This window comes from Heloderma suspectum, chromosome 1, assembly GCF_057233095.1.
Source record: "Heloderma suspectum isolate Gila_16-S chromosome 1, 16-S_ref, whole genome shotgun sequence".
Taxonomy (NCBI): Eukaryota; Metazoa; Chordata; class Lepidosauria; order Squamata; family Helodermatidae; genus Heloderma; species Heloderma suspectum.
Genome location: NC_139458.1, coordinates 98,026,324 through 98,038,905, shown reverse-complemented (window position 1 = coordinate 98,038,905; position 12,582 = coordinate 98,026,324). Strand labels below are relative to the sequence as shown.

Sequence of the window (12,582 nt, the reverse complement as noted above, 5' to 3'; positions counted from 1 at the left end):
AGAAGCTGAGATCCAGTGGTGGGTCCTGTGAGTGCAATGGAACCAGAGGAGGTGGAGAGGCCCTGTTGGATATTGGGTGTTCTGGGAGTTTTCACATACCCCCTTAGGGTTTTCCCACCATAAATATTTTGTTGTTGTTCAGCAAACCTTGATGTCCCCCCAAGTCTGCTGGTACCTCCTCCTTGTGCATGAATGGTGCTATTTTGGCTCCATAAGGATCCACACTCTGAGAATGAGTTTGTAATTAGTTGCTATATGGCAGGGGTGGGCAGACTTTAGGTTTGAGGGATCTATTTTGTTTTTTCACTAGAACCCTGAAGTCCATCACATGGAGCCAGGTGCAAAAATAGTGGTATAGGAAGGTGGACATAAACTTGCAAAACAAGCACGTGCTTAGCCCTTAAGTTTGTTTTCAGTACCGGAGCTGAAGCTTGTAGACAAAACCACCCCCTTTCCAAGCTTTCTTGATCTCAGCAGCCTAATTCAGGAGGGAAACAGACTCTTTGTCACTATTGTTAAGTTATTGGGAGTCGGACATCTACTGCAAATCACCAAGAGAACTGCCAGCAGATTCCTATCTATCTTCTGCCCACCCCTGTTATATAGTATAGTCATTCTCACTTATGGTACTAACCTGTCATTAGCTATGTGGAACTCTCCTTAATATGAACAGAATCTATGCCATAACAAAATGTAGGTTTTCACTTGTTGCAATAAGGAGACTGAATAATTAATGCTGACACAAATTGTGGCAAAAGTGATAGAACAATTTAAAGGAAAAGCAAATAAAATAAAATCATTTAACACAAAGATTGTGCTAGGATCTTTGCAGAACCCAGATGCTGCTGCAAATCAAATAAATATGAACAAATAAAATTAAGGGGAAGAGGACAGGGTTTGATAAAGGAATGGCTTAGCAAGGCACAAGGGCAGAGAAAGACTGACAGGTAGGAGACAGCAGCTTGTTTTCTTACAGATCTTCTTTGATAGGTGGGACAGTTTCTCTAGTGTTCAACTCTGCATCTGTTTTCCTGTAATTTAAACTGACATCTATTGTTGATAGGACAAGGAGTGATGGTTTTAAAGTACAGGAGAGCTGATTTATGGTTAAACATTAGGAAGGACTTCCTGCCTCTAAGACCCTGATCGGTAATTGTTTTTCTTGCTGGCCTACTTTGAATGGCAGACTGAGAGTGAAGGGGGATGGGCTACCCATATGTTGGGTGGGCTGCTGCAATTTAATTTGTTTCCATGCTCCTTTTGCCTCTAAATTGGCCAATGGGAGCCAGGCAGCAGTGGGGACTGGACTTCGTCCAGGGGTCTCCAGTTGCTTCAAGAGTTGCTTCAGCAATGGGGTAAACTGCCTCTGAAAGTGAAAGCATCTCTCTTCCTGGAAGCATAAAAAAAGAAGAAGCCAAAAGGTGTCTCCAGCCAGAGTTAAACTACATGAGGTTTCTTCCAACAAATATTAAAATAATAGTAATCCAATAATTCAGTATTAAAATAGTATTACGCTACTGTGGTATTAATACCACTATCATTAGAAGAGATTCCAACAGGCTGAAGAAACCATATATATGTTATTGGATATATAGAGAGTTCTATTAAATTCAAGTGAAAAGAAGAAATATTTTAAAACTTATGTTTCCATTAAATCCATTTTGTCAGATTCTGCAGCCATTTCTAAAGTCTCACTTCTTGCCTGATAGAGAATATTAATTTGGAAAGCTTTGAGTGTAGACAATGCACCAGTCACATAGTTCATCTCATCGCATCAAACAATATTTCTTTGATTCCCCTCCCCTCCACCATGCTGTCCATCCTGGTAGTACCTGAGCAACATGGGATGGCTGACATTGTATTGAGATTGATAACGGAGGCCTCGTTTCAAGTGCCATCTTGGGATATTCAGCAAATGAGCACAAGTGAGCCTTTTTGGTGAGAGATCTGTCTCTGGAATCAATCCTCTTCCAGCTAAAATTTGTCACGCTTCCTCTTGGTGTCTGTTTTGCCAGAAATTGAAGACAATTTTATTGCTGCTGCCATATTTAGGCTGCAATCCTATTATCTGGGACTAAGATCCATTGAACTCAGTGGGACTTACTTCTGCACAGACATGAATAGGGGTGCGCAATGAATGCACGTTAAGTTTTAGCTTTGCTGCTGTTGGGTTGGTTGCATTATATGTTTTTTGTGATTTGCTTTTAGAAATTGTTGTTGTTGTTCAGTCGTTAAGTCGTGTTCGACTCTTCGTGACCCCATGGACCATAGCACGCCAGGCCTTCCTGTCCTCCACTGTCTCCCGGAGTGTGTTCAAATTCATATTCATTGCATCGGTGATGCTATCCAGCCATCTCATCCTCTGCCGTCCCCTTCAATCTTTCCCAGCATCAGGGTCTTTTCCAGTGACTTTTGTCTTTGCATTAGGTGGCCAAAATATTTGAGCTTCAGCTTCAGTATCTGTCCTTCAAATGAGCAGTCAGGGTTGATTTCCTTTAGGATTAACTGATTTGACCTCCTTGCAGTCCAGGGGACTTGTAAGAGTCTTCTCCAGCACCACAGTTCGAAAGCATCAATTCTTCGGTGCTCAGCCTTCCTTATAGTCCAGCTCTCACTCCCATACGTTACTACTGGGAAAACCATAGCTTTGATTATGCGGACCTTTGTCGGCAAGGTGATGTCTCTGCTTCTTACTATGCTGTCTAGGTTTGCCATAGCTTTCCTCCCAAGGAGCAAGCGTCTTTTAATTTCATGGCTAGAGTCACTGTCTGCGGTGATCTTGGAGCCCAAGAAAATAAAATCTGTCACTGCTTCCATTTCATCCCCTTCTATATGCCAGGAAGTGATGGGGCCAGATGCCATGATCTTAGTTTTTTTAATGTTGAGTTTCAAACCGGCTTTTGCACTCTCCACTTTCACCCTCAACAAGAGGCTCTTTAGATCTTCTTCGCTTTCTGCCATTAGGGTGGTATCATCTGCGTATCTGAGGTTGTTGATAATTCTCCCGGCAATCATAATTCCAACCTGTGATTCATCCAACCCCGCGTTTCTCATGACGTATTCTGCATATAAGTTCAATAAGCAGGGCGACAATATGCAGCCTTGTCGTACTCCTTTCCCAATTTTGAACCAATCGGTTGTTCCATGTCTGGTTCTTACTGTTGCTTCTTGGCCCTCGTACAGGTTTCTCAGGAGACAGGTAAGGTGGTCTGGTACTTCAGTCTCTTTAAGAATTTGCCACAGTTTGTTGTGATCCACACAATCAATGGCTTTAGCATAGTCAATGAAGCAGAAATAGACACTTTTCTGGAATTCTCTTGCTTTCTCCATGATCCAGCGAATGTTGGCGATTTGATCTCTAGTTCCTCTGTCTCTTCAAAACCCAGCTTGTACTTCCGGTAGTTCTCGGTTCACATGCTGCTGAAGCCTAGCTTGTAGGATTTTGAGCATCACCTTGCTGGCATGTGAAATGAGCACAATTGTACGGTAGTTTGAACACTCTTTGGCATTGCCCTTCTTTGGAATTGGAATGTAAACTGACCTTTTCCAGTCTTGTGGCCACTGCTGAGTGTTCCAAATTTGTTGGCATATTGGGTGCAGCACTTTAACAGCATCATCTTTTAGGATCTTAAATAGTTCAATTGGAATACTGTCATCTCCGCTAGCTTTGTTGTTAGTAATCCTTCCTAAGGCCCACTTGACTTCGCTGTCTAGGATGTCCGGCTCAAGTTCAGTGACCGCACTATCATGGCTATCAGGGACATTCAGATCTTTCCTGTATAGTTCTCCTGTGTATTCTTTCCACCTCTTCTTAAACTCATCTGCTTCTGTTAGGTCCCTGCCTTTTTTGTCCTTTATCATGCCCGTCTTTGCACAGAATGTTCCCTTGAGATCTCTGATTTTCTTGAAAAGATCTCTAGTCTTTCCCATTCTGTTGTTTTCCTCGATTTCTTTGCATTGTTCATTTAAGAAGGCCTTCTTGTCTCTCCTTGCTATTCTCTGGAACTCTGCATTCAGTTGGGTATATCTTCCCCTTTCTCCCTTGCTTTTCGCTTCCCTTCTTTCCCTTTCTTTAGCTACTTGTAAAGCCTCATCAGACAGCCACTTTGCTGTCTTGCATTTCTTTTTCTTTGGGATGGATTTAGTTGCTGCCTCCTGAACAATGTTACGGACCTCTGTCCATAGTTCCTCAGGCACTCTGACTATCAGGTCTAATCCCTTAAATCTATTCCTCACCTCCACTGTATATTCATAAGGGATATGATTTAGGTCATACCTGAATGGTTTAGTGGTTTTCCCTACGTTCTTCAATTTAAGCCAAAATTTTGCAAGAAGCAGCTCATGATCTGAGCCACAGTCAGCTCCAGGTCTTGTTTTTACTGACTGTATAGAGCTTCTCCATCTTTGGCTGCAAAGGACATAATCAATCTGATTTCGATATTGACCATCTGGTGATGTCCATGTGTAGAGTCGCCTCTTGTGCTGTTGGAAAGAGTGTTTGCTATGATCAGCATGTTCTCTTGGCAAAACTCTATTAGCCTTTGTCCTGCTTCATTTTGTACACCAAGGCCATGCTTGCCTGTTATCCTGGTGATTTCTTGACTTCCTACTTTAGCATTCCAATCCCCTATGATGAAGGGGACATTTTTTTTGGTGTTAATTCTAGAAGGTGTTGTAGGTCTTCATAGAACCGATCAACCTCAGCTTCTTCGGCCTCAGTGGTGGGGGCATAGACTTGAATTACTGTGATGTTGAATGGTTTGCCTTGGATTCGTACTGAGATCATTCTATCATTTTTGAGATTGTACCCCAATACTGCTTTTCCCACCCTTTTGTTGACTATGAGTGCTACTCCATTTCTTCTAAGGGATTCTTGCCCACAGTAGTAGATATGATGGTCACCTGAATTAAATTCGCCCATGCTTGTCCATTTTAGTTTGCTGATTCCCAAGATGTCGATGTTCAATCTTGCCATCTCATGTTTGACCACCTCCAGTTTACCTTGATTCATTGATCTGACATTCCAGGTTCCTAAACAATATTGTTCTTTACAGCATCGGATTTTCTTTTCACCACCAGACACATCCACAGCTGAGTGTCCTTTCGGCTTTGGCCCAGCCGCTTCACTCTTTCTGGCGCTACTTGGAAATTCCCTCTGCTCTTCCCCAGTAGTATATTGGACACCTTCCAACCTGTGGGGCTCATCTTCCGGCGTCATCTCTTTTAGCCTTGTGATACGTTCCATGGGGTTTTCTTGGCAAGAATACTGGAGTGGGTTGCCATTTCCTTCTCCAGTGGACCACATTTTGTCAGAACTCTCCGCCATGACCTGTCCATCTTGGGTGACCCTGCATGGCATAGCTTATGGCTTCACTGAGTTATGCAAGCCCCTTCGCCACAACAAGGCAGTGATCCATGAAGGGGAACTAAGAAATTGTTAGATACATTTTAATGTTAATTTTGTATGATTTTATGGTTACGGTGTACGATGGTGTGGGTACATTTAGCGGAAGAGTGGGATATACATAACAAATAGTTATTAATAATAGTTATTATGGCATGATGCAAACCGAAAAGTAAATATCCCCCCTCCCCAAACTATCTATTATTATCTGCCCTGTGATGGACTTGATAACCCACATATGTAGTTTGCTCTTTGGCTACTGCACTTCCCTGTTGGCTTTTACTTAAAACACATCTGTGGTGGACATGAGGCACGATCACAATTTGTAAGCCCCAAACTACATTGTCCTGGCTGAGCTGCCTCTGCCAGCAGGTGGACAGATCTCCAAGAAGACTTCAACAATAGCACTCCAAGGGCTTTTGCTCCATCTATTGCAGCAAACAGATACTCTGTCCCAAAGGGGACAAAAATCGAAGCATTGCCGCTGGAGTTTCTGTCATCCCTTAATACCCACAGTAAACGTAATTATCATTTCCTCACAGATGAGAATGCAGAATGGAGAAAGATCAGCTTCACAAATTTACAGTAGCTGTTTTCTTTAATGGTCTTAATTTTAGGGGAAACAATTAAGTTTATTTACCCTCCTTCTATTTCAGTAATCAACAATGCTTCTTCCAATTTGAGGACGATCCAAAACTCACTGTTGGCAAATGAAATAGTTGCAATGGCATTTGTTAATTTCATACCGGGCATCTCCCAGAATTTTTTTTAAAGGCCTTTTCCACAATTGCAGCAAAGTAAGAATAAGAGCCTTTTACAGTCTGTGGTAGGTTTACTTAGAGCAGGAGTGTCAGGGCTCTCAGGGCAACATTCCAGTGGCAGATGGGGCCAAGGGGAAAGAGGGTCTGGTCCAAAAATACCAGCATATTTTAGTTTAAAGCTCTTATTGCCAACTAAGCCTTAGGGGAGAGAGGGGGGGAGAGAGAGAGAGAGAAGGAGAATGTGTAATTTTCTTCAACCATCTCCTGGTTTTTCTGGGCCATTTACCTGTAATTTCCCTAACGAAAGATGCAGCTGGCATACTTTGCCACAGACTATTAAGAAGCTTTTAGCACTCCTTCTGGACACATTAACCTTCTTCTGTTCACCCCCCCCCCCCAAACAACAACAACAACGATGACGAGATGAGGACATACAACTTAAATGCAGGGGCATACACTGTGATAACAAGTGTATAAAACATGCATTTTCTTCCTTTCCAGTGGCTTGCCGAAAAGCTCTGGACAGTACAACTGTAGCAGCTCATGAATCGGAAATCTACTGCAAAACCTGTTATGGCAGAAAATATGGCCCCAAAGGGATTGGCTTTGGACAAGGCGCCGGCTGCCTCAGCACAGACACCGGAGAGCATCTTGGGCTGGACCTACAGCAGCAGTGAGTGAAATTCTCAGTTGTCTGATAAGAATTATCGGTCTCCATTGCATCCAGTCACTTCATTCAGTTTCCATAACAACATGCAGGGGAAGCAGTAGCAGAGACTTTTCTTCAATAGATCTAATATCATCCCCACCCCACCCCCTGTGTTAATGATGCTCAGTCCCAGCAGAGCATTACTTTCAAATTATTTCCTATTCCAGTGGGTAATTATGCTACAGAAAGAGCCCTTGCTTTACATGTCACCATAGACTTCAATCTTCACAGCAATTGAAACTCATTAAGCATGGCACAATCAAAGGGAGATGTTCTCGGGACAATGCAGGAATCATTGCACTGCATTGTACTAAGATGTTATTAAAGCTGGAATAGTCACAAAGCAATCTGTTCTTAAAAGGGTTTTTCCCCTTCCCCTTTTTCTAGGCCATAGAGAAAATCTGCTCTGAGTAGTTCACATTAAGGGTTACTACTTTGTTTGCAGAGCTCTTGGTTCATATTAATATAAACACAGAGAACAGAAGATCACAACTGCAAGAAAGTAAGAACAAGAATCAGAGCCTTACAATATTTGTGGTGATATCATCAAGTTCTGTAAATTCCTGCGTTTCGCATCACTTGTAGAAACAGAGAATAATTACTTCCCAAAGTTGTAATCTTAAGGCTGCTATGTACACACTCTTACCAGAATCTATGTCCCAGTGGGGCTTCCTTCTGAATAGGCATGCATAGGGTTGTACTGTAAGCAAAGCTACTTGGAAATCAAAAGGCTTTACTTCCAAGTATATCCTCCTGATTACTGCATTGGATCTGGATTTAGTCATACTTGGGGCTTCTTCACAATGGAGCTTTTATCCTGCTATTGAGATTGGTTACTCATGGAAGCTTGTGAGTCCTTGAGATGACATCGTCAACCTCCAAGGCGTCTCCCACAGTAAATGACCTTTATTCCATTTTTTTAAAGATCGGAGATAATGAGCTACAAATTACAGCGCTTGAGTTCTGCTTCCCTCATTGAAAAGAGGAAAAGCCACAATACGAGGAGCTAGACTACACTGCCGTCTAGTGGCTGTGTAATGAAACATATAGAAGATTCATTTAAGGGGGAAAAAGGGGTGGGAAGAAGCACGTGTAAAGGGAGTCCGTTGTGATCCTGCATTTAAAACGGAAGCAGAAAACCCCGCTTTAAATGCAGGATTTTAGGCTGGTATAGAGATGGTCTTAGAGTAGACCCTAAATCTGGATCCAATTCTATGGATGTTTTGTGGATACAGGTATCCAAATGAATACATAGAGCTCCCACATGGGCAAGGGCTGCCCTAGTCATTTCAACAGAGGCAGCAGGAGTGTGCATGCACATTCCTTTGTGCATCAGTTGTCTCCTTCCACTGAATGAGTGGGCACCCTGGACACATGGGACCTTCACATGTGCTTTATCAGGGAGATGGTGCGTGTTCAGTGACTGGGGGGTGCTTCCAGTTGGATGGCTTCTGCTGCTACCAATCAAAAGATATTGTGCAGCTGTCCTGTCTTTCTCTCCTTAATGGATTTTCCATGGTAAGAAAAAGACAGAAGCAGCAGTGGGAAAAGATCGGAGGACTTACAAATGTAAGACAATGTTGTCTGGACCCCTTGTAAAATTATGTGGATGAGGCAGGCCTATTGCATAATCAATGCCTCACCAGGAAGCACCTTAGGAAGAAGAAGTAAAATTTGTGGTCCTTGGTCATGTACACAGGGTCAGGGCAATCCTGAGACCCATGATTCCAGAGCTTGGAGAAATGTTTCCCAAACTGGGGTCCTTGTTGTCTGTTGCTGGAACACAGATCAGAACACATGAGCTTGAGCTGGAGTCAGGGTTCTGTTTATGGCCTAACGTGCAGGTGGTCATGGTGGTTTCTGTACTGTTGACCAGGCAAGGACAGAAGGCCAAGTATTTTATACCAGGTGGTTGACTTTGTCTGCCGATCGTGGTGGCCATTGTTGTTTTCCCCTTCTTGTTTCGCTTTCTAATAATAATTTTAGACTGTCATTTTATTTGATGTTGTGTGGTGAAGATTTTTCATTGCAAGCCACCGCAAGATGCTCTTTTCAGTCTAGTCAAGAGATAACATAATGTCAAAATGAATGATCTTCTGGGCTTGAAGAGGATTTTGAAATCCACATCCACACAATCTATGGGTACAGCACTATACTCAATCCCCCAGGCCTCTACTGATGCCATCCCAGTGTCTATGACACCCAGTCTCTGAAGATGTAACCTCTTGTACGGGGATAAAATAAAGTTACTATCTCCGGGGTGTTTTTTGGTTGGTTGGTTGGTTGTTTGGTTCTGTGGTTGGTTGGCTGGGTGTTTTTGCAGATAATAGCCTTGTATTTGTATATAAATGTTAAAACGTGCCCATTCCTCAATGAATCTCACTTAGCGTTAACTAATCTTTACAACAGATATCAGTCTTCAGGGAGAAGAGTGCTGTAGCTCATGTACCCAAAATGGCAGCACCCATGCAGAAAATGGAGGTCTCAACAGGCCTGGGAGAATCCCAGAGAGAGCTTTGGCTATTGGGCGGTATAGAAATGAAATGAAATGAATGAATGAATAAATAAATAAATCCCAAGATTTTCAGAAGTACATCTTTAGGGGGGAAATTGTAAGGTGGGTGGTGGTGGTGGTGGTGGGGAACCTGAGCATGCTCAGTGGCCAAGGAATGTTGGCTGGCTGCAAGGCTAACCCAAGACATTTTGCTGCCTTAGGCAGAATAGCAAATCTCTCCGCCCTCCCCCACTGAAGGTGCATTCTACCCAGGACCCCCCAATTTATTTTGGTATCTGAGGCAGAAAATTTCAAGCATGCCTCTCCTTGAGAGTAGAAATACAAGAACAATGAATTAAATAGCTAACAATTTGCTGCCCTTTCATGTTACCCCAAATCAGCGTCACTCTGGAGGGCTGGCCCTGGTTGGCTGGCTGCTGAGGAAAAAATGGGAAACCTGGTGAGGGGCAGAGATGGACTGGAATGGCTGGAATCCTGAACAGGCCGCACTTCATGCTGCAGCATTTTGTTGCAGGTCTCACTTGTACAGATATAGACCTAGAGGAGGCATTTATCTATAATTGTGCACTTCAGAAAGATTGGTGCCAGGAAATTCTGATTTCTGGATCACATGTTTGAAGTCTGACAATCGAGGAATGCAAAGGTCACATCAGGAGACATTCTCAGCCACCACAGGAAAGCTTTAGGACACTATCTGAAAAAGAGAGGGTTGCAAAAAAAGGGAAAGTACGACGTTTCTCTCCTCCCCCTGCTGCCTGGCCTTGACACAGGCTAGGCTTTTTGAAGGTCACTGTGAACTGCTGCAGAATCTGTACAAAGAACGGACGAAGCTGCTGCTGACTTTCCCGGCGAATGCATCTCAAAGTTTCAAGAGGGAAGGGGGAAAGGAACAGCATTAGCCACTTTTTTCCTTTGTAGCTTTCAGTGGCCACAATAACAGTTCTATGTACAGAGACCCTGTTGCATGCTGAGATTTCCATTGTCGTTGCTCCGTGATGCTGCCTTTAAGGGCCCTCAGTCCCTCCCGAATGTATCTTTATACTACATGTACTAAACTGGCTTTGACAACTTTTGTCTGTTAAGGCTTCACGACAGCTATTCTGGGAACTGCCTTCAGGTGAGCCCATCAGGATTCTCTGTAAGGGTCTAGGGCACATGCTTAGGATCACTTAAAGCAGGTTAGTTTCTTAAGACATTGTTTTTCACCCATTTTTCATGCTCATAATTTGGATGTTCAAATAGGTAGATTTCCCTCCTCTTTTATTGTGTGTTTATGCAAGCAAAGTGAGGATTCTTCTAAGAGGCGTTAGTAGTGGTCAGTATGGAACCAGGGGGTAGCAGTTGCTTTGGATTCACTGTTCTTCAGTACAAAGGTGTGATCTTCCCTTTTTTTCTTTTTGACCAACCAGCTTGAGTACAAGTTCTATGGAAGTGAGAAATTCTCATACTGCATTGTGAATTTTGGCCACAATAAAGTTATTATTTTAAGGTTCCTATATGTTGTGCAGGTGGCGTTAGAAGTACTTATGGCAGATATACTGGGCTAAATCTAACACTATACAAGCAGACTTCTGCTTGTGCAGTGGGAGTTACCCTTCCCCTCCTCCCCCCTGCATCCCCACCACCACCACACACCACCAAAATCTGCTCAGGAGGGGTCTCCCAACCCTCCAGAGCAAATTTGGGGTGGGGCTTCAGAGGAAAGTGAGAATTCAGTCTGCCAAGGGTGTCTGTTCTGCTGGTGGAGGGACACTGTTGGATACAACCCAGAGGGAATATAACATTTAGGGCTTCATCGCACGGAGCTTTTATCCTGCCATTGAGATTGCTCCTTCACGGAAATTTTCCGGCTCTTTACATGACGCTGTGATCCTGCCATGACCCTCCTGCACTCAATGCCCTTTGTTCTGTTTTTAAATAGGTCACAGATAATGAGCTATCACATTACCCCATTGTGTTCCGCTTCAGCTTCCTCCATGAAAAGAGGAAAAGCGGCAAGAAGAGGAGTGAGATCAGTGAAAGATAATGGAAGACTCAGATATGGGGAGAAGGAGGGGGAGGAAGTGCACGTAAAGGGAGTCAATGGTGATTCTGCATTTAAAACGGAAGCAGAAAGCCCCGTTTTAAATGCAGGATTTTAGGCAGGTGTAGAAATGCCCTCAGAGCTCCTTGGCTAGAAGATGTTGTATCATTTGGCTGTTCAGTCAAATGGACCAGGACAATACCAACTGTTAAGCAGTTATACCACAAACAAAACACTGTGGAATGCCCCTCTTTCTGTAGAAAGCATTTGCATTCTTCCATCAACAGTGCGGCTGATTTGGATGCCATGATACCGACACATATTGTGCATATCATACTTGCTTAATTTAGCTGATCTCTGGGATCAAAAGGTTAATATGTGCCAAACATTCTTGCCATCAGCTCACCAAAGCCGGCTCGTCCTTCCACCCCTACCAACCCTTCAAAGTTTGCCAAAAAGTTTGGTGATGTAGAAAAATGCCCTCGTTGTGGGAAGTCGGTATATGCTGCAGAGAAGATAATGGGAGGAGGAAAGGTAAGAAACTGGCTGACCAAGTGTAGGGCCCCAGGCCTGTAAGCAAGCTAATAGTAGTTTAGAGAGGCTTAGAGATCCATATTGCTCTCTGCTTTGGTTCATTATTAGTGGCAATTCTCTTGCAGGTGGGCCTCTCGGCTTGTAAGATGAGTCAAAGGTCGATATGACCACCTCAGCACATTCCATGCTAACAAGCTGTGGCACTGTTTATCTTATCAGAGCCTAGGATGTGCCTGAGAAAGTGAAGCTGTGTTTATCTTAAAGCTACAGGTGTCTGTGCTGGGAATATGATTGTCTTGCTTCTGCCAAATATGTTACCAAGCACTGCCAGGTTATACTGGGAAAGTTGTAGATGAACTCTAATTAATGCTTGCACCTGTTATACTGCCTCACTGCTATGCCTGAATAATAAAACCCATCTTGCAGTTCAGTTCTGAGTTCAGAGCCTTTGTCTGATCCAACAATTGGGTACGCCTGTGTGCTGTAAGTACTCAATAAAATCTCCTTGTAAGTAAACCTGGACCTGACTTATTTTCTCAGCACCACTAAATTCTGGAAGCCCATGGCCGGGGCATACACCAAGTAAAGCGCTTTTGCAGCCTTCCCCTTCCATTGGCTATGCTGGCTGGAGGTGAT

The 12,582-nt window shown here is 43.4% G+C and overlaps 1 protein-coding gene across 4 annotated transcripts in view; it reads left to right on the top strand.

Moving 5' to 3' along the window:
* CSRP3 (cysteine and glycine rich protein 3) overlaps positions 1–12,582 on the top strand; it is a 31,362-nt gene that overhangs the window by 13,670 nt on the left and 5,110 nt on the right. For all 4 annotated transcript variants that reach the window (XM_084852276.1, XM_084852256.1, XM_084852265.1 and 1 more), the window contains exons 3-4: positions 6,667–6,838; positions 11,814–11,946. In XM_084852276.1, coding sequence (XP_084708402.1) covers positions 6,667–6,838; positions 11,814–11,946 — 305 coding nt within the window. The remainder of the gene's footprint in view (positions 1–6,666; positions 6,839–11,813; positions 11,947–12,582) is intronic.